General features: G+C 31.8%; 1 protein-coding gene and 3 long non-coding RNA genes across 9 annotated transcripts; all 4 read right to left on the bottom strand.

Annotated features, from left to right (window-relative positions):
- Positions 1-107: 107 nt before the first annotated feature.
- Positions 108-828, bottom strand: LOC146934244 (uncharacterized). The gene is made up of 2 exons (XR_015008455.1): positions 711-828; positions 108-471 (listed from the first exon to the last, which is right to left on the bottom strand). It is a non-coding gene; the product is annotated as an uncharacterized LOC146934244 (long non-coding RNA).
- A 1456-nt stretch (positions 829-2284) lies between these two features.
- LOC146934245 (uncharacterized) lies at positions 2285-5914 on the bottom strand. 3 transcript variants are annotated; one of them, XR_015007707.1, is made up of 4 exons: positions 5780-5914; positions 4300-5675; positions 3786-3883; positions 2285-3223 (listed from the first exon to the last, which is right to left on the bottom strand). It is a non-coding gene; the product is annotated as an uncharacterized LOC146934245 (long non-coding RNA). The 3 variants fall into 3 exon arrangements; XR_015007708.1 differs by having other exon boundaries at positions 2285-2762; positions 4201-5675; XR_015007706.1 differs by having other exon boundaries at positions 4201-5675.
- Positions 5915-8161: 2247 nt separating this feature from the next.
- LOC146934246 (uncharacterized) lies at positions 8162-12942 on the bottom strand. Of its 4 annotated transcripts, none has more exons than XR_015007714.1 (4): positions 12601-12931; positions 10559-10617; positions 8678-8812; positions 8162-8546 (listed from the first exon to the last, which is right to left on the bottom strand). It is a non-coding gene; the product is annotated as an uncharacterized LOC146934246 (long non-coding RNA). The 4 variants fall into 4 exon arrangements; XR_015007712.1 differs by having other exon boundaries at positions 8162-8555; XR_015007713.1 differs by having other exon boundaries at positions 8228-8518; positions 11028-12942.
- A 1882-nt stretch (positions 12943-14824) lies between these two features.
- On the bottom strand, positions 14825-19106 carry LOC146934247 (serine/threonine-protein phosphatase PP1). The gene is made up of 4 exons (XM_085706124.1): positions 18733-19106; positions 17058-17617; positions 16243-16455; positions 14825-15194 (listed from the first exon to the last, which is right to left on the bottom strand). Exons 1-4 carry the CDS (start codon positions 18908-18910, stop codon positions 15180-15182), a joined length of 966 nt encoding a protein of 321 aa, XP_085562250.1. The 5' UTR covers positions 18911-19106; the 3' UTR covers positions 14825-15179.
- Positions 19107-24512: the final 5406 nt, after the last annotated feature.

Raw genomic sequence — 24512 nt, forward strand, 5'->3', positions numbered from 1 at the left:
ATTTTAAAAATAGGTAAAGCATAAATTATTATATTTTCTCTAAAAAAATTACAATTTTTTCAATCATTAAATCATATTGAAATAAGAAGCGTTTAATAATAATGAGATTCATCGTAACCCTTAGTATGGTATTTAGTGATGTAAGTTGTAAGGGATCAAAAAAATAAGAGATTACATTTAATTCTTAGTCAACGACTAAAAAAACAGTATCACAAGACAGTTTACAAAATAAAGTACAACAAGATTTTGAAAGGACTTCAATACTTCTTGAACTGCTTTGCTGGGATGAGCTTCAATGGAGGTTACAAGCTTCTCATAACTTGCACTCTCATACTCCGCAAATACACGCAAATACACGTCGCACAAATTGCATATGATGCCTCCATTGCAAATTCGACCTGATTACATTTGTTTTTTTTTCTTCTGCTTCATATGATGGCACTTGGTCTCCTTCATCAACGGTCTGGCATGCTGTCCATTTGGGTTTTTAATCAAAGAAATTACACTTGTAATTGACCAAATAAAACACATTGTAGATGATGAAGATGAAGCAATAAAAAGCATCTTCATCTTCAACGTGTTGCATATCAAAATGTTCACCGTAGGTGGAGAAATTGCACATCTATATTTAATAGAGATTAAAAGAAATAAAAATAATAAACTCAACAAACAAACAAATAAATGAAAAGCATAAGTGAAAATGTATATACCTGCGGCATCCATTTGTCTAACTTGAATCTTTGCAAAAAGTGATTAAGGAGCAGCTGCTGTGGCCGGCGGTGCTGGGGATTTAGAAAATGTTTGTGCACATACTTGCAGCATCTATGACAATGTGGATTTGTAAAATGGGTTAGAAGATGTTAGTATATATAGCAAATTGAGGCGGTTGCTGGGATTTAGAAAAATAGGGTTAGGTGGCCATTTTTTAAATTAATTTAATATTTTTTAAAGAAGGAATCAATTTAAATATGTCAATAATATGTTTAAATCTAAAAAAAATAAATGAAAATAACAATTGAATGTTTTAATGTGGGTCAACATTGGTGGTCAATGATCATTTAATAATATAATAAAATTGAAAACTTTGCTAATGGATTGGATTCAATTAATCCATCCATTTTAAAAAAATATGGATGTATTCAATCCATCTATTTATGAATCAACTAAAATCAAAATACAAATCCATTGAATATGATATAAATATTTTATTTGTAAATTAACCTTTTGACAATATTAATTTATTCTATAAATAAAAAATCTGAAAAAAAAATATGCATATTTAAATTAATTCAAATATGTTTTTTTAGAGGAATTAATTTAAATATGTTAATAATATGTTTAAAACTAAAAAATAAATCAAAATTACAAATTGAATGTTTTAATGTGGGTCAACATTGGTGGTCAATGATCATTTAATTATGTATTAAAAATTGAATTACTTTTTAAGAAAAAAACGGAATATTCTATTTTACAATTATTTATTTTAATTATGTATTAAAAATTGAATTACTTTTTAAGAAAAAAACAGAATATTCTATTTTACAATTACTTATTTTAAATTGGAAAAGAAAAATATAAAAGATGGTGGTCAACGGCGTGCTACCGACAGTCAACGTCAGTTCAATTAATTTTATTTTATTTTTGTCTTTTTTTAGGGTATCGCCAAACAAAAGATCACCCTCAATGGTATTAATATGTTTTTCTTGACTTTTTGTTATCATTCACCATTTTTATGTTACACTCATGACATTGTTCTATTGTCAAGTTTCTTAGTTATTTTACCATTCTCGAAGGTATTACTTTGTTTCTATTTTGTTCTCTCTTTTTGTGCATATTTGGTTTAGTATTGCAAACATAAGAGAAAAGAAGTTTGATATGTTAAAAATTCAAGGGTTAAATTGCATTTTTGGTCCCTTAATTATTTAGGCAGTATCACTTTGGTCCCTTGATTAAATTTCGATTTATTTTGGTCCTTAACTTTCTCTCCGTTACACATTTTGGTCCTTTCAGTTAGTTTTAATTCAAAAACGTTAGGTTTTTTTTCATCTTCGTCTTCTCTTTTTCATCTTCATATCATCTCCATCAACCTTCAACAACAAAGATCCCAGAAAAATTCCAGAAAAAAATGAAGAAACCCTAACGTTTTTGAATTAAAACTAACGGAAAGGACCAAAATGTGTAACGGAGAGAAAGTTAAGGAACCAAAATAAATCGAATTTTAATTAAGGGACCAAAGTGATACTACCTAATTAGTTAAGGGACCAAAAATGCAATTTAGCCAAAATTCAAGCATTGTTATAATCCCATAACTCTCATGAAGACATATAACATTAAACAATCATATTCTCTAACCACAAAACAAACTATTCTCTTGTGTCAATTCCATATAAAGTTCAAAAATTAGGGATATAAGTCAAAACTATATATGATCTACCAAAAGCAAAAAAGGTTCCAACTTCCTGAGCAAATAAAACAACACAATTAAACTAGAACCATATGCTAGCTAGCATCCTCCTCCCTAATATGGTTCCATCCAAAAACGCACCGGAATTCAGTTTTTCTGGAGATCGTAGCATATAAAGTTAGGTTATCTCTTAAATCCATGCAAAATTTCATCTTCAGAACAACCCCAACTCTTCAAGGCATCAACTTTGGTATCCCATTGAGTTTTGGTGATAGCCTTTTTGGCTAGTAATGCCACACAAAATTTGTACTGTATTTGGAATGATATCAAACTCTAACTTCTTAATCTCTTCCACAACCTTTTTCAAATCAGTGGAACATATATAGAAGGATTAGTACAAAGCAAACGGTAAATACTTGAAGGAGTGACACGAAAATCAAGCAAAAATTTATCATTTGGTTTCATGCGAGCATCAATAATGGAAGCAGGACATGCAATAGCTTTTTCATCAGGACAGAAACTTCTTGCCAATTCAAAAGCAGCGATAATGTGTTTCTGATGGGGTCGAATGATAAGAAGGTTCTGGTGTCTTTGAATGATGGATTGTATATTTTCTTGTTTATTTCTTCCAACACTTCACCTATCAAATTTTCTTCCTTCTAATTCTTCTATTAAAGTTTTGGTTAAACGGTGGATGAATAACATGAAAAAAGCATAATTCAAGAAAACATGATGCAATCAAGACATGTAGTATTCCCCTTAAGTGCATATCAGCACAGAAAAGCAATCTTAGCACGGAATACCAGCAATTACAAAGACCTACAACAAGATTTAAGCAGTTATAACAGGTCAACAGTCCCAACATGATAATAAACCCAAAAACATAAATCAAAAAATTTGATTCTATTACAAATCTGAGGCAAACATACAATGAAGAAATATGTAAAACACCAAACTATTACCAAGAACTTATATGATCTAATAATGACAGTGATCAAGGCAGAAAATTTAAGACCAACAAGTATTTTCTAATTATTGGTTAATTAACATACAACAACAATACTTTCAAAACTAGCATATCAGTTGGAGTCATGTATCTTACTTTATGCAAATACACATATATCAAAAAACAATTGAGTTTATAATTTACAATAAAACTATTAATAGCTAATCAATCAATCGTAATAGCAATAATCATGTTCTCTAACCACATATATAACAAAATATTCTCCTGTGTCAATTCCTTATAAAGTTCAAAAATTAGGGATATAAGTCAAAACTGTGATCTACCAAAAACATGAAAATCATTCAATATGTAGTTAACTTTTCTTCCATCTTTTATGCATGAAAATCATATCAATTAATTGTGGTAAGAATTTACCTGCACAAACTAATCCTTCAATCACCCATGAGGGTACATATTGATAGATTTGATTTTCCTTTGACTTCAACTCTTGTTGTGAGAGGCTTTAAACACAACTGTTCATTGAATTCAATGCAATGAATGAAAGAAATATTAGACTTGCCTAAGAACAAGAATATAAAAATTTACCTAATATTAAACTCCAAACCACAATCGTATTCCCTTTCCAAGTCTTAGGGTCAGCCTATTTGAATGAATAATTCCTTTCTTAGTTTTCAGATGAAAACATAAGAAAAACAAACAAGAGTAAAATGATATTTAGAAATAGAATGCATAAATATCTACTATGCAATAGATTAGAATCATAACACATTTTTAAAAGCAAAAATAGAATGAAATATTTGTTATAGATGAAAATGTGGTACTCAGGAACCTTTTTGCATATCAACATTAAATCATACGAATAAGAGCCTCCAAATGACCATCCTAACTCTTATGAAATTCCCATCAAATGCAAACATTACATAATAACCTGCCCTGAGGTTTTTGGTTAGTTCCAGCACTGTTTTTTTTGCAGCTCATTGATGTTGTTATGCTATTGTTTCAGCCCTGTTATGTTGCGACTGTTTTTGTCAGTTTTGATATTAGTTGGCTTAGGGGTTATTTTGTGTTGGTTGTTGTGTTTGTTTTTGGCAGTTTAGCCGAGGCCATTCACTCGCTGTGTGGGTTTCATGGTGTCCTGCCTATATACGACGTATGTTATTTTGTATTCATCAGATGGCTTAGGGATTGTATTCTTCAAAAAAGAAAGATGGCTTAGGGATTGTATACGTCTTGTACATGCTATCCGTTAATTATATTCTGCTGATTAAAAAAAAATTGAACTCAACACAAGAGAATATCCTTAGTAGTTATTTCAATCAAGAGTATATAACTATGCACTGTTTTAATAAAATAAAAAGTTATAAAGTCCACCATCTTTGGCAGAAATCACGGCCGGGTGCCGGTGTAAATCAAAGGAGCATATGAAGTCGTGCCTTTCGTTGTCTTTGGTAAAATTGAGCATTACCCTTAATTATTATATACATATACAATCTTTCTCGTTAAGAGAGGCAACCAATTCAAAAACATTGTCAATTGTGGGTAAAAGCATACACCAGAGGGCAATCACATAGTTCAAACAAAATTCACCAACTTTATAAATTATTCTTTGTAGTATTTTAAGAAATAGGTAAAGCGTAATTTATTATTTTTTCTCTAAAAAAATAACAATTTTTTTCAATCATGAAATCAAATTGAAATAAGAAGAGTTTAAAAATCATGAGATTCATGAGAAGGGATAAATGCATAATATATGCAAGGTCCGAAGTTCAAACCCAAGAGAAGTAAGGGATTAAAAAAAATTACATTTAATTCTTAGTTAATGACTACCCATGCTCGTACCAAATAAACATCGATAATAGTCAAATTCTAGGTATTTAATCTAGAAAATCTTTCAAATTTAATCAGAAACTTCCATTTGATCTCCATCTCCAACTTCATCTCCAACTCCATATTCATCATACAAATCAGCAATCACATCATGTAGCTTCAGATATGGAGTAGCTTCAATGTTCTATTTCGCCAAACAAACCTTCTAGCTTTCTCTTCAGCCAAGTTTGAATTAGCCATGACAAAGACAACATCATTATAAATTCGACCTCCATTGCAAATTCGACCTGATTATATTTGGTCTCCTTCATCAACGGCCTAGCATGTTGTCCATTTGGGTTTTTAATCAAAGAAATCACACTCGTTGAAACATAATAAAAAAGATATAACTTGTAATTGACCAAATAAAACACAAGGTAGACGATGATGACGAAGAAATAAAAAACATCTTCAACGTGTTGCGCATCAAAGTGTTCCCTATAGGTGGAGAGATAATAGAGATTAAAAGAAATAAAAATAATAAACTCAACAAACAAATAAATAAAAAGTATGGAATCATAAGTGAAAATGTATGTATATACCTGCGGCATCCATTTGTCTAACTTGAATCTTTGCAAAAAGTGATTAAGGAGCGGCTGTTGTAACCAGCAGTGCTGAGGATTTAGAAAGGGTTTGTGCGCATACTTGCAGCAGCTATGACAAGCTTATTGTGGATTATAAAATAGGGTTACAAAATGTTTGTATATATAGCAAATTGAGGTGGTGCTAGGAGGGTTAGGTGGCCATTTTTAAATGGTGTTTTATTTTATTTCAAAATAACAAATTGAATGTTTTAATGTGGGTCAACATTGGTGGTCAATGATCATTTAATAATGTATTAAAATTGATAACTTTGCTAATGGAGTGGATTCAATTAATCCATCCATTTAAAAATATGGATGTATTTAATCCATCCATTTATATTTTTTAATCCTATATATGAATCAATTAAAATCAAAATACAAATACATTGAATGTGATATAAATATTTTATTTGTAAATTAACTTTTTGATAATATTGATTAATTCTATAAATAAAAAAATGTAAAAAAAACAGCATACTTAAATTAATTTAAATATTTTTTTTAGAGGAATTAATTTAAATATGTTAATAATATGGTCAAAACTAAAAAAAATTAAAACAAAAAATTGAATGCTTTAATGTGGGTCAATATTGGTGGTCAATGATCATTTAATAATGTATTAAAAATTGAATGGAAACATAAATATATAATGGAAACGACTCCTTAGGGGTTCATATAGCTTAGTTCAACCGACAATGACAAAATTATTATGTTGAACACATTTGTGTAAGGTTGAACCAAAGACTTTATAATTGTATGGATGAGTTTCAATGATGCTTACTACTTCTTCTACGAAAATAAAATAATTGAGTCGTTAAAATTTAGACCGATGAAATATGTATATCTAGATTATTAATTGAATTGACAGAATATATTACCTTCTTTGTCGCGGATATTAACCTTTATTGACTTCTTATTGACTTTATTTAAAAATAATGGTATAACCCAAAGAAAACTACATGACTTAATGGGGGAAGAAACTTCCGCTGCCGGCAAAATCTTTATTCTTATTATTATTACTAGATTTTTGACCCCGTGAGACGCACGGGTCTTCTCGACTATAATAGAGACCAATAAATAATCTTTAACCCGTAAGATCATGGGTCGACCAATAAACGCAAATTAGATTATTACAGATACAATATTACAATCAAATGATAATAAAAATAATTATAAAGATAAAAGATAAAAAAGAATACAAAATTATATTGTTGCACGGGTCAATTTTATTTATTACTTTTATAGTTAAACATCAAAAATTAATGCAATTCATGGTTCCTAACAAATTATTTAGGGTAGCCGAGTTTGCATGGAAATTAGGGTATTCTGTTTGTAAACGTATTAAATAAGCGTACAACAACTTGTCAAAAAAAAATATAAATAATCTACAGAAACAATAGGTTAAGTTGCTGCAGACCTAATAAAATTAATAAATAATAAGGATAAGGATTAAGATATCTATTAAATTTTTGCTTTGAAAAATATTCACGGTTATTAGAGAGAGAAATGAAAAACATATATGATGCAAATTTAAGCCAAAATTTTAGGATAGAGTTGTTGCAAACTTAATAAGGGATTAGTGGAGGGAAAAAATTAGGTTACGTTGTTGCAGACTTAACAAAACTAGCTCGTCTACCCGTGCAGCCGCACGGGCCATAAATAGCTAAAGACGTTACTTGCTATTCATATTTGGATGTCAAATATCATTAGCGAAACGTGTGATACACTCGATACGTTGTAATGTACTTCAAATTGGTTAACTTAATGTTGTTATTATGACATAATTTAAAATGGATGAAAAAATAAAATATGATCGCAGCCATCAGTGTACATCATATCATACTTTTGTTCCAATTCAGTTCCATCAGCTCCAAAATATAACAAAAACAGGATCAGGCTTGTATAGCCATTATTTACTACAAAAAAGGACAATCTCCCTATTCACCAAAGTCTCAGTGAGTAAACTAATGCGGTTCTTATTTCGTAACATACCATAACCTGTTGTCACTCTACCATTCTGCAATTGATGTTTCACCAGCAATTAATAACATTCTTAGCTAATCAGCAGTAACATTCTTTATAAGCAACAATCACTTGCACCACAACTTTAATGATAGATGATTGATATGTAGGTCATAATCTGAAGTTATAAAATCCATTATTAGGTTAAATCTTGAATAATGTTCATCTCAGTCAACCTTGAACTGCATTTTACATGGGTTAGGATCATGTCCACCATTTAAGTCTCTCCATTTCCTCATTACTTTATGTTTAGAAATATAAATGCAAAAGTGGGACATTAAATGAGTTCAAATCTTTTTTATACATCCCAACTAAGGGTGCAAACAATAAAATTCATTTTGGGGTAGATGGAAAACTTACTCTTATCTTATCTAAAATATAAAATTCACAAAGGGGACAAAGAAAATTGAATATTATACATCTATGACAATTAATTTTTCAGAATCAATTAACACCTACACCAACGTTGTCAGTCCAATCTACATGTTCTGTAATGAATTACTCACAACGTGTGGTTAGCATTCATTGTGCTCTTGTGATACCTACTTTTGCTTCACAACCAATATGATCTCTACAATACATACCTTTACATCGTAAGTGTTTTATATCAAGCAGAAGAATGTCATTTGTAATCTTTATATCAGTTTATTGCCCAAGCATGGAGAATGTCGCCATCTGCCACAATTATCCAAGGTGAACACCACTGTAAAGTCTTCAACAGTCATATGCTTATTAACCAAATGTAAAAATAAAGTCATCATATTCCTAATGTCACTGACATTGATGTTTGATGAAGAAATAAAGAGAATTGATTGATAATTATTCTTTAATTACCTTTAGGTGAAGCTTGTAAGTGTGTTTGGTTGCAATCGATACGATTTGTATTGAAGTAGAAAGTTATATTCCTTGTTCTTTATAGCTGTCAAGTTGCTTCATCTCTTGCCAATTTATGTAGAGTTGAGGCGTTTTCTGTATGACAAAAATGTTGGATAAGTGTTGATGCTAAATAAAAGCAAAGAAAAACATATAAAATAATGGAATTTTTCTCATAATATAAAAGAAAACTAATTGACAAAAGAATGAACTGAATCTAAATCAAATAGTGGAACATAATTTTCATTCTACAATCTATTAGTTTTCATTCCTCAAGTTTTCTCCCACTAAATGATATCATAGGATCCTTGTTATGAAATGTTTGATCACTTGGTTGAAATGCATAGATAATAAATAATATAGCACTTCTGAATAAATATATACTATGATTTATTATAACTATGAAATAAAGGAGAAATGAATGAATGACTAATATATGAAATAATGTAACTACCCAAGCATTAAGGTTGAATCCTAGATTGATGGTTTATTAAACTAAGAACAACAACGCATTTAATTCATTGACTCGTAATAATGCATTTTGAAAAATATTAGCCGCAACAATGCTTGATTAATTGTGTGGCCTTTCATTGTGTATATAGCTTTTGATAACTTTTACTTAGTTCTGCATGTGCACTGATCAGGCTCTGCAAAATGGCTCTTGTTAACTTATAGCTGATATTTTCTCAGCAACATCAAAGAAAACAACTACTAAATGAGCTTATATGGTTTTGTAGATAAAACTAAAGATCCTTAATACTACTAATCAACAATATGCATTTTCCAATGTGGTGTATCTTGTGATCCTACACCATTAATAGTATGAATGAAAATTGTGGCCAAATATAGCTTTCCATGTAAAAATACATAGTATAAAAGATAGATTCCTAGAGCTTGAAACCGATCTCACAGGTAAGTTCTGTTTGGTTGTAGTTAATTTCACATGAACTAACAAAGTAAACATTGAAAGAAAGAAAAAAAGCAAACCATAGGCTTTAATAATAGATGAGCAATCAACATCTTCATACAGTGACAGTCTAAATGATAAGCAAAGAGGATTGGACCTAAATGAATCCATATCTCCACACAATACTTACACACGTATCCATATAGATAGATTTTCTAATTTAAGGTCTAAGTTATCATAAGTAGATTAGATAACACTTAAGAGTACAAAAACCAAAAGAAGCATGTTAACTTTGGCACCCATTGATTTTCATTTTAAGAACATTTGAAGATAAGCAATCAACAATCTATGTCTGATTATACTTGTCTCCAAGTACCTGTTTTGTGTCATAAAAGTAAGTGATTCATAATATAATAAATTATACAACAAATTACTGATGAAGAATGCAAGTTTGGTGATATTATTTGTTAAAATATAAATGAAGGATCATGCACTAAAATCATAAAATTCTCACAATAAGGCAATATCACTTACATTGGAGATGTCAAATTCAATATTTTATGTTCATAGTTTCAACAGGTTCGTTCGTATAGCAAACACGTTATAAAATATGCAAACTAAAATGCATCAAATTCTTAAAGAACGGTTCAAGACAATTTCAAGTATGGGGTTGCATAGTCTTATGTCAGGATGAGGAAACTATTACTAAAACACATATTTTGGCATTGAAGAATGTAACAGGAACAGAGATAATTTCAATTCCTATATCTAAATTCTAAAACACACAGTTGTAACACAAAAAGGACAGGAGTGTTGAAAGTGAAATTCAAAGAGGCATTCAATCAAACATGTAAAAGTAGAAGTAATTAAAGCTAAAAACATAAACAGATGATTAAATATAAATAAGTTCATGGAAGAAAATGGAAACAACTCACTCCATATCAGGACTCGAGCATCTGCAAGCAATCACCACCGCAAAAACCGTCACCGCAGGCTGGTATAGAGTCAAAATTCCCAATTTGAAATCAATAATGATAGTCTTTGGCTAGCAAATTTACATTACAATCAAACATATATTAAGAAAATATGCTATACAACACCGTAAATTGCAAAAACAAACAGCAGAAGCCGCAACTGAACACAATTGAGGCTGAAATATACAACTACCAGCACAGAAAAACAGAAACAACAGACACCGCACACCCCATCTAAAAACTAAAAATAGAAAATCAACATCCCTGCAGAAACTAAGCAGTTACAGAACATCTTAATTGCATAGTTGCTATTCCTGATAAAACTAATTAAATTTGCTTACGCATAAGCACCATCTCTATAGTGCTGAAATAAAAGATATAATCTAATTTATGGACTAAGACACAATGATATTCAGCAAAAGAGAAAAACCTTTTAAATTAAGCAAAGTAGATGCAACATCTTTTCACGGTTGAACGCCATAACAATTGATAAAAGCTTCATAATTTCGTATATTTTGTTCTGTTGGTATTGTGTTTCATGAATCACATTTTTCGCAGCAGCCTGTTATGCAGTCATGTCTTGGACTCAATCAACACAAATGAGACAAAGCATTGTTGAGTTTGTCGCTTAGGTTATAATGTTTTAAAACATAAACATACACCAAAAAAGTTTTTAGGCACATTTAACAATGAGTAGGGAAAGAATACTTGAAAGAAAATGTCAGTTGGCTTACATTGAGAACATCTACTGATATCATTGATCTGTACAATCTCAAATGCATAGTTGTTATTCCTTTATTCAAGTGCTCTCGGCAATCCAAAGTCAAATAAAATATTAAATGCAATTAATATCAGGTTGCATTATGTGTGCATTCTAAACAATTGCCAAAGGACCTTATCGGTAACAACAAATATTAAAAAGCTATCGATTGGCCTAGTGGAAAGACATTTTCCTCCAAACAAAAGTTATCTAGTATCTATAAAAAAGCAAAACAGGTATCTAGTTTTGAGCAGTTAAGATATAGATGATTACAAACAATAGGTGAAAATTTATGTTCGCTATTTATGAAACTTCAAAGGTTTAGATCAATTGGTTGAGAAAACATGTGGCAGTAATATCTTTTATCCTAAATAATCTGGCACAGGACTCCTACAACTCAGTCTCAATGCTTTCAAGCTAAAAACTTAGACATGTCTCATCTTGAACCAAGATTCATGATCAGGTATCAACACAATCATCACCAAACAAAACTTGACCGAGATAAGTTACATAAACAAAGGATTCAATCGATCCCTTTTCTCTTTAACTTAATTTTAGACCAAGTCAAATGTGTATATAGAATAGAAGTTCTGAACCAATAATAATATAGTTGTACATCAAGGATATAAATTGTAACAATAGAGTCTCATGTTAAGAACTAAACTCATGTAGATACCACTGCATTTCACATAATTTTCAAATTGAACAAAACATTCTAAAAGCATTCGGTATAATTGGACATTTCTTAAGAGAAATAAGATAAACATGCCTACCCTAAATATTCAATAGAAATCATAAGCGTTTGTCATAAGAAATGAAAAAGAAAATGAGGAGATAGGAGAGGAACATTAGACCTCCCTCTGCCACATTCTTCTCCGATTAACTCCTCTCCAACCTCCGCCACTACCATCCTCACCTCAAATCACACCACCGCCACTACCACCACCACCACTACCTAGCTCTCAGATCTGAACATCGTTAACGTCATCTATCACCATCTCATCTCACTGTCACCACCACCATCCTCACCCTCTCTTGCCTCTGTATTTGTTCTCTCTGCCTCACACTCTTCTCCAAAACAACATCGACAACCTTTTTAAACAAAAACCCTAAACAACAATATTTTCACAGATGTCGAATGACGCGACGAAAACAGAGAGGCGGCGAGGGAGAGAAGGCGGAGAGAAGAAACAACATATCAATGAGATAAGTAAAATAAAAAAAAGAATATAAGGGTACTTACTGCCAGCTGAAGAAGTTTCTGGAGATTGACTGGAGAAGGTTTGGAAACGATGGCGGTTTGGGGGATGAAGGGTGCATTTGGGTTCAGAGAGAGTAGATGGGAAGGAAAGGTGAATTGGGAAATTGAGAAGGGAAAAAAATGACAGCAGAGAAGGATGAAGAATTTTTTGAAGAAGAAGAAGGGAAGCTGCAGTTCACGATTTTTTTAGTGGGAAATTGTATGTATGTTGCCAATGAAAGAGGAAGAGGAAGAGACGGTAAATTGAGAGAGAGAGAGAGAGAGAGAGAGGGAGAGAGAGAGAGAGAGAGGGGACGGTGAACATAAGTCTGCCTTGGAAAATACATGCTTGAAGGGAAGAGAAAGGCCTGATATGCACGTGAATCAATTTTCAAGGAGTGAGATTTGATCAACGGCTGATATGCTAACCGTCCCTAATTACAATGATCTAACGGTCTGGATAGATTGGAGCCAAAAAAGTAGGTTTAGGGTAAGCATGTTTGCTAGGATTAGATATAAAGGATTAATAAATAAAGGATTATTATTACTACCTCCGTCCCTAATTATAGGACCCTTTTGAGAAATTTTTTTGTCTCTTTTTATAAGACCATTTTGGTATTTCCAAGTACATTAATTAATTCTTTACCAACATACCCCTATTTATTTATATCTTTTTCTTCAATCAACATTAAATATTACATTGAAAACATAAGCTAACTGTCTCTTTTAAAGGATAAAATTGTAAAAACAATACTAATTACTAACAAATTTATTACACTTATCAATTTTCTTAATATGCGTTATTTTTTCAAAAGGGTCTTATAATTAGGGACGGAGGTAGTATTATAATATTGCATATTTGTAGCAATGAAATGCTATTAATCCACCCAAAATGATTGATTACAAATATTTATGATTCATATTCTCTATAAAGGAATGGACACGTCTTGTTTACGTATTATTGGAAAGTGCTTTAACATGAATACAGCAGTAAGAGGAGGTAATACAAAAATATGTAAACTATAAAAACGAGTCAAGGTAGATTGTCCCACACTGACGCTTCCGCACAATAACTCCACCACCGACGACCCTATTACAGGAATAACGTCGGGTACACCTGTTACAATTTTTACTACCCAGTAATCAATTTGATCCCAAGGTAAGGAATAACCAATTACACCAAAAGATACAGTCAGTACACTCAAAACTACACCCGTACCCAAGTCATTTTTTTTACAAGAACAAGCAGGGGAGAAACATTATCTACTAAGCTCCAAGTGAAAGATGCACCATGACCCATATTAGCCATATGATCTTAAGTAGCTTTATGACTCTCCATAAAAGCATTATCTTATTGACTTTAATTTTCTATGGACCAAATTGAGGGAGCAATGAGACATGACTTATTAATTTGCCCACTTACTTTATACAAACAAAGTAGTGTGAATTTACTTCTAAATAAAAAAAATGTATATTTTGTAATTAAAATACATTTTAAAAGGTAAATATTATTAGGATTTTGGAGCTGGCAACAATAATGTTCAACAGTATTTTCTCAATCGAAAATTTTCCGGTAAATGGAGGCACTAAAATGATTAAAGTAGCTATAATATTTAACGATGTTAGTGTAGTTTCAAGAATAAATATCAAACAAAGCAAAATAACGAAAATTCACCCAACCATTGAAGAATTGACAAATACATTAAATCGTGTAAGAAATTCAAGAACGTGCAGCTCTCTCGTGAAACGATCACGAGTAAGTTATGCTAATATTTAGACTTAAATTATAAGTCAATACAAACCCATGGAAATCGAGTGGTTTGTTGGTCTAGAATGGTTTAAGACCGATTTGATTAAAAATAGGCTAATGCTTAACACAGCGAAAACCCATTTCACGAGTGGCATCGCGAGCAAAAGTTCCACTACGTTTGTTGAATGTTTTGAAAAATTAACCCCACCGCCTGCATGAATTCCGGACAGTAACAAGACTTGATTGGTCTAAAAAAAATTGTGAAGCTTTCGGGAACAATTCTTTCCCTTTAAATAGCACTGCTCTTAAAAACAGCCTAGTTCAATCTCCAACTGAAATATGATTCATTTGAGTCAAGAGAAAACTCTGAATTACATGACTTTTTCTCTATAACGATTAGAAGACTAAATAAACTCATTCAAGTTAGTGTTTAACCGTCATATTTTTCCTACTCGCCATAGGCTGTCACACTCGGTGTAAAGTCGAAGCAATCTTATATTAAAATTTTCGCAACACCATAACAAGATTACCCCTTATGGAGTTTGAATTTCCATTGTACATCAATAATAAGAAGAAAAGAAACTAAAAAAAAAAATAAGAAAGAAAGAAAGAAACAAGGATAGGGGGTCAATCGAAGTCGCACAATAATAAGTGCCATGTCCCTGCCATACTGTCTTCAGTTATCGTTGCAAAGGAAGGCAGGGAAAATGTAAACATCTTGTGAATCATCAACCATGCCAGGTGGCAGAAATATAAACCTTTAACCTATGTGGAGAATGAAAGCCATCATCCAGCTCACTGACCTTATAGTTACATAGCTCGAGTATGTTAATTAATTCTTCCCACCCTGGAATAACAGGTATATGGCCAGAACTCATTAAATATCACAAAAGATATGCAGCATGTGATTCAATCAAAAGAAAGTAGCAAGTCAATTTTCTCATGCTTTTATAAACAAACAGTTAAAGTAATTTTACAAAGTAAATAAATGAAGTCCTAAAAATTTTAGTCGACCCGTATACATAAGGGCCGGGGTCACTTCTCCCACAGGAAGCTTTTTTTTTTTTGGGTGGGGAGGGGGAGATAGAATTGCCCCAAAGAGCATAGCCATTTCTCACTTATATACCCCTAGAAACCACAAGAAAATGGTGAATTGTGTCTATGGCTAATGCCCGCGAACGTTGAATCTCTTTTTGGACACTTTAATTTTGATGGGAAAACCATTAATAGTTTTTAAACTTGTCTTAACTTGGTAACAGCATAGGATTTCACCCAAGATGTTTCTCTAAAGCAATGCACTTCGAACGAATTATCTGTATCATGTATTAGTACTTAAAATGATACATAAATCTACACAAAATCAGGTATATCATTATATGTTCAATACGACAATACCAGTAGAAGTTATGAAACTTCTGACTTCTTTGATGTCTTGATGCTTAATATGATATATAAATCTACACAAAATCGGCATATCATCATGTGTTCAATAACCAACTTAAGTGACATGAAACTTCATATTTGCTAATACTAGTTGAAGTTATGAAACTTCTGAATTCTTTGGTTATAACTCAAGTTTATATTATGCATTTAAACATGCAATACATAGACCCCCATGCACATATACATAGAATCAAATAATGTCTTAGTGCTTAAAATGATATATAAATCTATACACAAAATCAGGCATATCATCATATGTTCAATAACCAACTTAAGTGACATGAAACTTCATATTTTCTAGTTGAAGTTATGAAACTTCTGACTTCTTTAATTATAATTCAAGTTTATGACATGCATTTAAACATGCAATACATAGACACCCATACACATATACATAGAATCACGTGTGTTTTAACGAACAAGTACATGCATAACAATCATTATATTTTTACCTTATGAGGTGGAGTTCCAGGTCTTGATGAGTTATTGCCAAATCCAACTTTGCCCTTCTTATCGGAAGACTTCAGTATCTGGAAAGAGCATGTCAATGAGTCATCCACACTCATCATAGCACCGGCATTATCAAACTCACCACAGTAATTTGGTGCAGAGAATACAGTCACCAGCTTACGTTTGGCAAAAAACTCATATCCATCTTCTACAACCTGAGACGCAGCCCCCAAAATATTAAAAGGAAACATCAGATCAGATTTACTGGTTTATTAAAAAGAATTAAGACCCCTAAGCGAAGCAAAATCCCAATACACCAGCACACAGACAAATATATAATACAGTATACAAAGACATCCGCAATTAAAAAAAAAAAAAAGAGGTAGTTAAACAAAGGATCGTCAATTGAACATAAATAAGAATGATCCCATATTTATGAGGTGTTGAAGTTAGTGTTAAGCACAAAGGAAAGGGGAAGCCGCCAGAAAACCATATTCAGTCGTGTTGTGCATTAAAAATCATAAATTAACAAGACTTTACAATAGTAACTAATTTGTCTGTCTTAAAACCCAACTTTGTCATATCCTTTACTCATGTAGTCTTTCTCTTATTCCTTCAAGTCTCACCGCTCAATTATCATTATAAATACCTCTGCTCAAAGCATGTGCTTATTTTTTTAAAACAATTTGAGCAATAATCAGTAAATTTCAAACTTATTGTATATACAGACGGTACTATTTATAAATTATAGCCAAGGATGGCATTGGTCAATCAAGAATAAAATCATTGAAATCAACCAAGCTACAGGGTTCATTACCTGGTGAGCTCTACATATCAGATCAAGATCATGATGCTCAAGAAACTCAACAACCTTGTCAGCCCCAAATGTAAATGAAACACCTCGATCATTTTCTCCCCATCCCTCAAGATCTTTATCAGGATCAGCCCACAGAAGGTCGCAGAGAAGGCCATGATCTGGCACATCAATAGGGCGAGCAATATTCCGTATCTGATCCAAGTTTTTAAGTTCAGGAGAAAGTCCCCCATGCATGCAAAGGATCTTCTCATCTACTAGAGCAGCAACCGGTAAACAATTAAAGCAATCAGTAAACGTCTTCCAGAGACGAACATTATACCTCCTCTTGCACTCATCGTAGAAACCATAAATACGATTGATGGAGGCGCATTCATGGTTGCCCCTGAGAAGAAAGAAGTTCTCCTTGTATTTGATTTTATATGCAAGGAGCAAGCATATTGTCTCTATGCTCTGCTTACCACGATCAACATAATCTCCAAGAAATAAGTAATTTGCTTCAGGTGGGTATCCCCCGTATTCGAACAGCCTTAAAAGGTCTGAAAACTGGCCATGGACATCTCCTGCAAACAAATTGTTTAAACCAGTTTAACACTTACAGATGACAGTGGTCAAAAGCAAAATAGGACCTGAAGGAAGATACACACACAACATAATGAGACAAGGCAATCAAACTAGGGGGGAAGGGAATATTTAATTCCGTAAACCAGATACTCAAGGTGTCAAGGGTAACATTCATATTTTTAACAAAATGGAAAAGATTTAGGTAAGAAAACCTGATGATAAGTTGATAACATGCTCTAAAGTAAGAGTGTGTTTGGTTTTGGCATTCGGAACTCCAAAACCACAGTATGTGCAAAAGCTAAAAGAGACAAGCTTTTGCCCAAACCATGATCTGGGACTTTCCAAACGTCAAATCAAACATGCACTAAATACCACTGCATCCCTAAAATTAAAATTTATGAGTTGCCACGTTAGATAAGTGGGCTTTTAAAATGTTAACAGGCCAAAAATTTGAGATAAACCCAAAAACACACCACAAGGCAGTATGTTCCTGACGTAAGGGGCCCAGATACCACCTAAACCGGGAATTCACAGAAGAAAGAAGCTCGACCAGGGGTTTCAAACTAAACTGATTGACAACCAAGGGGTTTCCCATCTCAACAGGAAGAGATACTGGCTCCTTCTATCTCATACAGCCTCAGTGCATTATAACCCCCCATCCGCAATGTGGAAACACAAATAATTAAACAAGAAACTTATTTGAAATGATCTCGTGCAGAAAACCACTTAATTGTCTGAAGAAAACCAAACAATCCTATCAAAAACCACAAAAACAAATTCAACTCAAGCTACCAAAGAAGTGTCGAAAGAAGCATAACAAAAACCTAGCCATTCATTAAAAAAGTGTATGATCTATTAATAGAAATTATGCGTTCAGAAGTAAGAGCTCACGAGTTCAACTACCCTTAGTGCCGCTTTAATTAAAAAAAAATAAATAAATCACCCGACCCCAATTAAAAATTAAAAATTAAAATTAACAGAACTGCGTGCCACTACCAATTCAATTACATAAATTCTAACAAAATGAAGATTACGAGTAAAAATGAATTATAATAATCAGCACAAAGAAACAAGATTATAATAATTGCTAATTGAAAAGAAAAAAGAAAGATACCACAAATTTTGATAGGAGCTTCAAGTTCAAGAAGATTAGGTTGACTGAGAAAGATCTCCTTAGCAGAAGTACAAAGCTGACGAATATCAGCCTCGGTAAGATGAACTTGCTTCGTTGTTCTTCCGTTCTTCGCTGATACAAGCTTCTTTATGATATCATCAAGCACCGTATCATCCATCTCCAAGAGAAAAAGAGAGAGAGAAAAAGAAAACGGTTACGTTTAGAGAAAGAGAGAGAAACGCGAAACGGAAAGGAAGAGAGAGAAAGTAAAACGACTAGCGAGTTTCGCTATAGCCGCCGTTTCCCTCCTTCTTGTAAACGACTGAGTTTTTATGAACCCTAGCCCAGTTGATGATACATCTTCAATTTGTGTTAGTGTGTCACAAAAAATGTTGGATATAGAATTTAATAATCATAAAAATCTACTAAATTAAAAATCATGCCTTACTTTATTTAATTCCTTTTACATACTCTGACTCAATCTTCACTCCTACTATCTGATAATTTCTGGTCAAATTTTTTATCCAAAAATAAATATAAAATCTGGTCAAAAAAGGATTAAATCCTACTCTGAAAATTTAAATTTTTAAGTGTTGATGGTGTGGGACCCTCAACCTCGCACGTGTAATGGGTTGATATGGTTTTCAATTTCAAAATCTTACACGCCTTCTTTCAAAGAGTGCTTCAATGGTTTTAATTTTTAGCCAAAAAAATCTTTATTTACTCTCGATCACTATTAATTTAAATGTCTTAAAATACTTGCATTATCTAGTATTAGTGTTTAAATAAAATGACACATGTTTTTCTTTAAAAAAAAAATGACACATGTTTTTTCTAGCTTAATCAATGTTTGAGTTTGAATTCAGTATTGGGTATTAAAACTCTTATCAAGAGTTTTCCACCTATTTAGATCTCACCAAGCTTAAGTTATTAACCTCAACAGTTGCACACACGGAAAATATTTGATTTTAAAAAAAAATACTTACATCAATTATTTAATAAATTTTAAAATTAATTAATATTATATTATATTTGTGGTAGTGCGAGTATGAAACATCATATCAAGTGTTTGTTCTTTCTCTAACAAAAAAATTCAAGTACTTGTTAAAAAAGAATCACAACAAAAAAATTCAAGTACTTGTTAAAAAAGAATCACACATCACACAAGTGTACACCCTCCGGTCACAACTATAAACAAAAATTCACTTTTTAGGTTCATTCAATAAATTATGTATGTGGTCTATTTAATAGTCCACATACATCATTTATTGAATGAATCTAAAAAGTAAATTTTTGCTTATATTTGTGATCGGAGAGTGTATAATCACAAGTCACAACACAATGATGTGATTGCGTTATTACTGCCGGCAAAAGTTTCAAAAAAAAAAAAGGTTTCCGTTGACCGTTTTCAAATTTAAACGGCTTAATTATTCATTAATAATTATTCTTTTTATAAGAAAATTAATTATTATTCTTTTAAAAGTGTTTTTGTTTTATTTGCTTTATACTTTTCTTTTCAAGATGGATATCGGTCATTTCTGCAAGCTTAGGGTAACTAACGTAAAAAAAGAGAGAGAAAAAAACTTTTTGATAGAATAACTTTTTGTAACAAATTTTTCTATTGTATCAGCATTTTCAAAATCAAATTTAAACTTGTGGATTTGCGTATTAAATTTGAAATTTGGATCATCTAACCGAGACATTATTAAATTCTCCGTAAAAATGGAAATAATATAACTTTCTTTTCACCCGAATCGGATATATACATAAATCTTTTTCGTTTCTTTTTTTTGCAAAATGGACGGATACATTATAGAGAAATTCTTAGATGAACTCTTACCCAACATATCATTCTTACACTCAAACAATTAAAATCAAACACCTCATTAAAATAATAAAAAGAATTAATATCAGAATTTTTTCTCATTATTTTTAACATTTCTCTCTCATTTTTTCACTTTCTTTAACCGACAAGAACCACCCACCATCATTTATGTTTCCATTTCCTTAATTAAAATCACACTTTTTTTAAAGTTAATAATATGTGTCATATGTTTAATGGTTGTGTGTAAGAATGATGTGTTGGGTGAGAGTTCATGCAAGAAACTCTACATTATATATCTAAACAAATCATTCTCTCTTATATTATGAGGGAGTCAAGGTTTCTTATCTTTGATGCGACGAAACTTATAAGTTTTTCTTCGTCTCCAATTAGTGAGAGAGGTGCAAGTTTTTTGTGTGTCCGTAATGACGAGTTTACAGGATCTCAATTTGAGTGAAGAAGATATATTGTCTTTCGATAATGTTCCCAACAACGATGTTCAGGCAGATCCCACAATGTGCTTGGTTGGTATGTTCCTTTCGAACAAACCAATCAAGAACCATGCGATGAAAGAAAGAATGGTTAGTATCTGGCAATCATGGAGGGATGTTGCGACTAAGGAAATCGATAAAGGTGTTAATGTATTCTAGTTCTTTCATTATATGGATATGTGAATGGTGTTTAACGGAGGTTCATGGTCTATGTTTACCAATCAAAATAATAATAAGAAAATAATCGGTATTGTAGGAAAATTCATTGGGGAATATGTTGAGTTGTTACAAAATAATATCCAATTTCTAGAGGATGCTCATGAGGATCCGAATTAAAGTTGATGTTTGAAAACCCTTGGAAAGAAGATGGGCATGGCGAATGGGAAGATAGTCACGGTGAAAAGAGGAAAGAAGACGGACATAGCGAATGGGAAGGTAGTCACGGTGAAAAGAGGAAAGAAGACGGACATAGCGAACGGGAAGGTAGTCACAAGTCATTTCAAATATGATAAGCTATCCTTGTTTTGTTGCCTCTGTGGCCTACTTGGGCCAGAAGAACACATGTAAAGATATTTTTAATTTTATAAATAAGACATATGAATGTGGTTGTAAATACCATAACCACCCTAATCGTTACGAATATTTAGGATATAAATGGTGACATTGTTACCAATGATTTCCTATAACCTGTGATAAAACATGATGGGGAGGCCATTAGGGCCGGGGGCAGTAAGACCATTCATTTTGGCTAATTGTTGTATGAACCTCTTCAGTTGTGAATATTTTCTCAATAATGCTTTTCATATCATGAGTGACTCTGTTCTTTATTGTGTGGATAATCTCATTCGTATTCACGGTATTTAAAGAAGAGAAAATGTCTTTGAAATAGTAGGTAAATACTGTATAAATATTGTCTTCATCATTGATTTGGATTCCATTTGATTCATGATAGAGGTCATCCTATTACGCTTCTTTCTATGAGAGACTTTTTGATGTAAAATGTTTGGTGTTCTAATTTCCTTCTCGAAGTCACCTTGATCCTTCATATGGTGTCTTGCTTTGTCGAATGACATAATTTAGCAACAAAGAGACTCAAAACACCTATGAAGTTGCATGATTAGGTATGAAAGTGAATTACAACGACTCGAATGAAAACAATACAGAATGTTCCTCAAACACTGTATAACTCCCCTAGATGACCTCTTATTTGTCTTCAAATGCAAAGAAAATAACTAAAAACATAGGCTAAAGTAACATATGATACTCTGTCATCACAACCCCACACTTAAATCGTTGGTTGTCCTCAAGCAACAAAATAACAAGAGGTTACAGTTGACATAAATTTCAGAAGTTTAACATACCTTTCCGAAGATGACACTCAAATTGTTCCTCTTTGCATTTAGAGACTTGGCTAACTTACCACTTTCATGCAAGTACAACAGACTTAGAGAATATACTCATGCTTCCAACCACATTTAATTCCAAAATACACATATGTATCTCCTAAAGTCAGTGGAGATAGATAAGACATTTGCACACATAAGTCGTAATGTAATTGTATTTTGCTATGAATTTAAACTAATTCTAAACGTTCATTTAAAGTCAACATTACCACACACACATATATGGGTATTTTGAAAGTTATAACATGGCTTAGATTAATATGTGATATGTTTAGAAAAGTAAGCTAACAAGCAATTTGGAGTTAGTTCGTAAGGATTTCCTAATTGAAATATTTATTTACTCTTCTGCAACCTTTAGCTTTGTGTCACAACTAAAAATGACGAGGTGCTAACATTGTTCCAAACAATAAACGGGTACTAGTAGAACTGTTTTTTTTTCCTTCAAGAGACCAAACTTTTTTATGTTTCATCTACATTTTCATTTTTTTCTCTATTCATAGAAAAGTCCACTAGTACCCCCCCACCCCAAATTTAAGACGTTGCTAATTTTAAAGAACAATTACAAACTTAATTTCAAATCATGACAAATATTTCACTAATCTATCTAACTCCAAATAAGTCAAACAAATATAACATTATAGGGTTCAAAAACTTTTGAAATGATTTAGTCACGAAAATAACAAAGAAAGAATTAATGCATGGATGATAAAAAGAGGTTTAGCATAGGATTCAACAATAATACACCAGGGTGGCTTGAAAAGGGCTCAAGGTACCAAACAAGTCTCTCGTGTGTATCATTATATAACCAATAGTCAGTAGAAAACGACACACTATCCAGCAAAATAACAATCGACATGAAATACACGTATATGAAAGAAATATAGTAGAAAGAGAATAAAATATTTGGCTCAAAATCTCACCGATTATGCTATACACAATTGAAATGATGAATTTTTCTGAATATCTTCCACAACAATCACCAGTAGTTATCGTGCTCTTGAACTTCATAAGTAAGCTAGCCATCTGTTACTAATGGTTGAAATAATATTTCGAGACTAAAACAAAAATTTTGGGAAAGAAAAAGGTACACAATTCATGTAAAAACAAGCATAGTTGATGTAAAACAAAATTCTCTAATTCATGTAAAACGTTTTTTTTCCCTTGTATTTTTAAAGTCTATGTTTAAATAGAACTATATTTTGATTTTGACACCGATGTTGTTCAATGGATTGAGTTTTTTTTTAACGGTGGCCGCGGTTTGAACCCGGATCTTGCATATATTATGCATTGTCCATACCAACTGAGTTAAACTCACGAGAATGAATTGAGTTTTTTATGATTACCTTTAGTAATTTTAACTTTAAACTTGAAAAAATGATTGAATTGTTAAAGGTAAATTGAAGAGAACAAAAAGTAGCTAATCTTGGATTTGTCTTCGTCTATCTCCTTTTTTTTTTTTTTATGATTTTAAATTATATAATTACGGTTTTGTGTTAGATATACCTATAAATATTTCTGAGGTGTGACTTTTAAACTGTATTTTAAACTGTATCTAACAAATTTTGATTATATTTTTTAATGATACCAATAATGTATAAAATTATAAGTCGATTTGCAATACTATTAAAATATTAATGTTTATTGCTCTATTATACAATTTACTATTTACTACCCTTTATTGTTCTAATTATTTTCATTTCTCTTCACCATACCATTAGATAAAGATAATCTTGTAAACTTACTTGTAATTTCGAAACAACTTTTAGGATGGAGAGAGAATCATTTTGTTTCTAATTTTTATATATTTTTGAATTAACTAACACTCTTATCATATAAATCAAATTTGTTTAGAGTATGTTTGGATTAAGGGTTTAACTTTTCTTTTTTAAATAAACTACGGAAAAGTAAACCCTTAAATTAAGGAAAAGTAAACTCACTCTCACTTTCCTTTGTAAACCCTCAATCTAAACGCAATCTAAAAATATTATCTATCTATATATAAAAGTTAACCCATAAGCAAATGTTAGCCCTAATTTTAACCTAACCCTAATGTTTAATATTACT

This window comes from Medicago sativa, chromosome 4 (assembly GCF_051527215.1).
Source record: "Medicago sativa cultivar Bolivia chromosome 4, Bolivia_mono, whole genome shotgun sequence".
NCBI classification, from domain to species: Eukaryota; Viridiplantae; Streptophyta; class Magnoliopsida; order Fabales; family Fabaceae; genus Medicago; species Medicago sativa.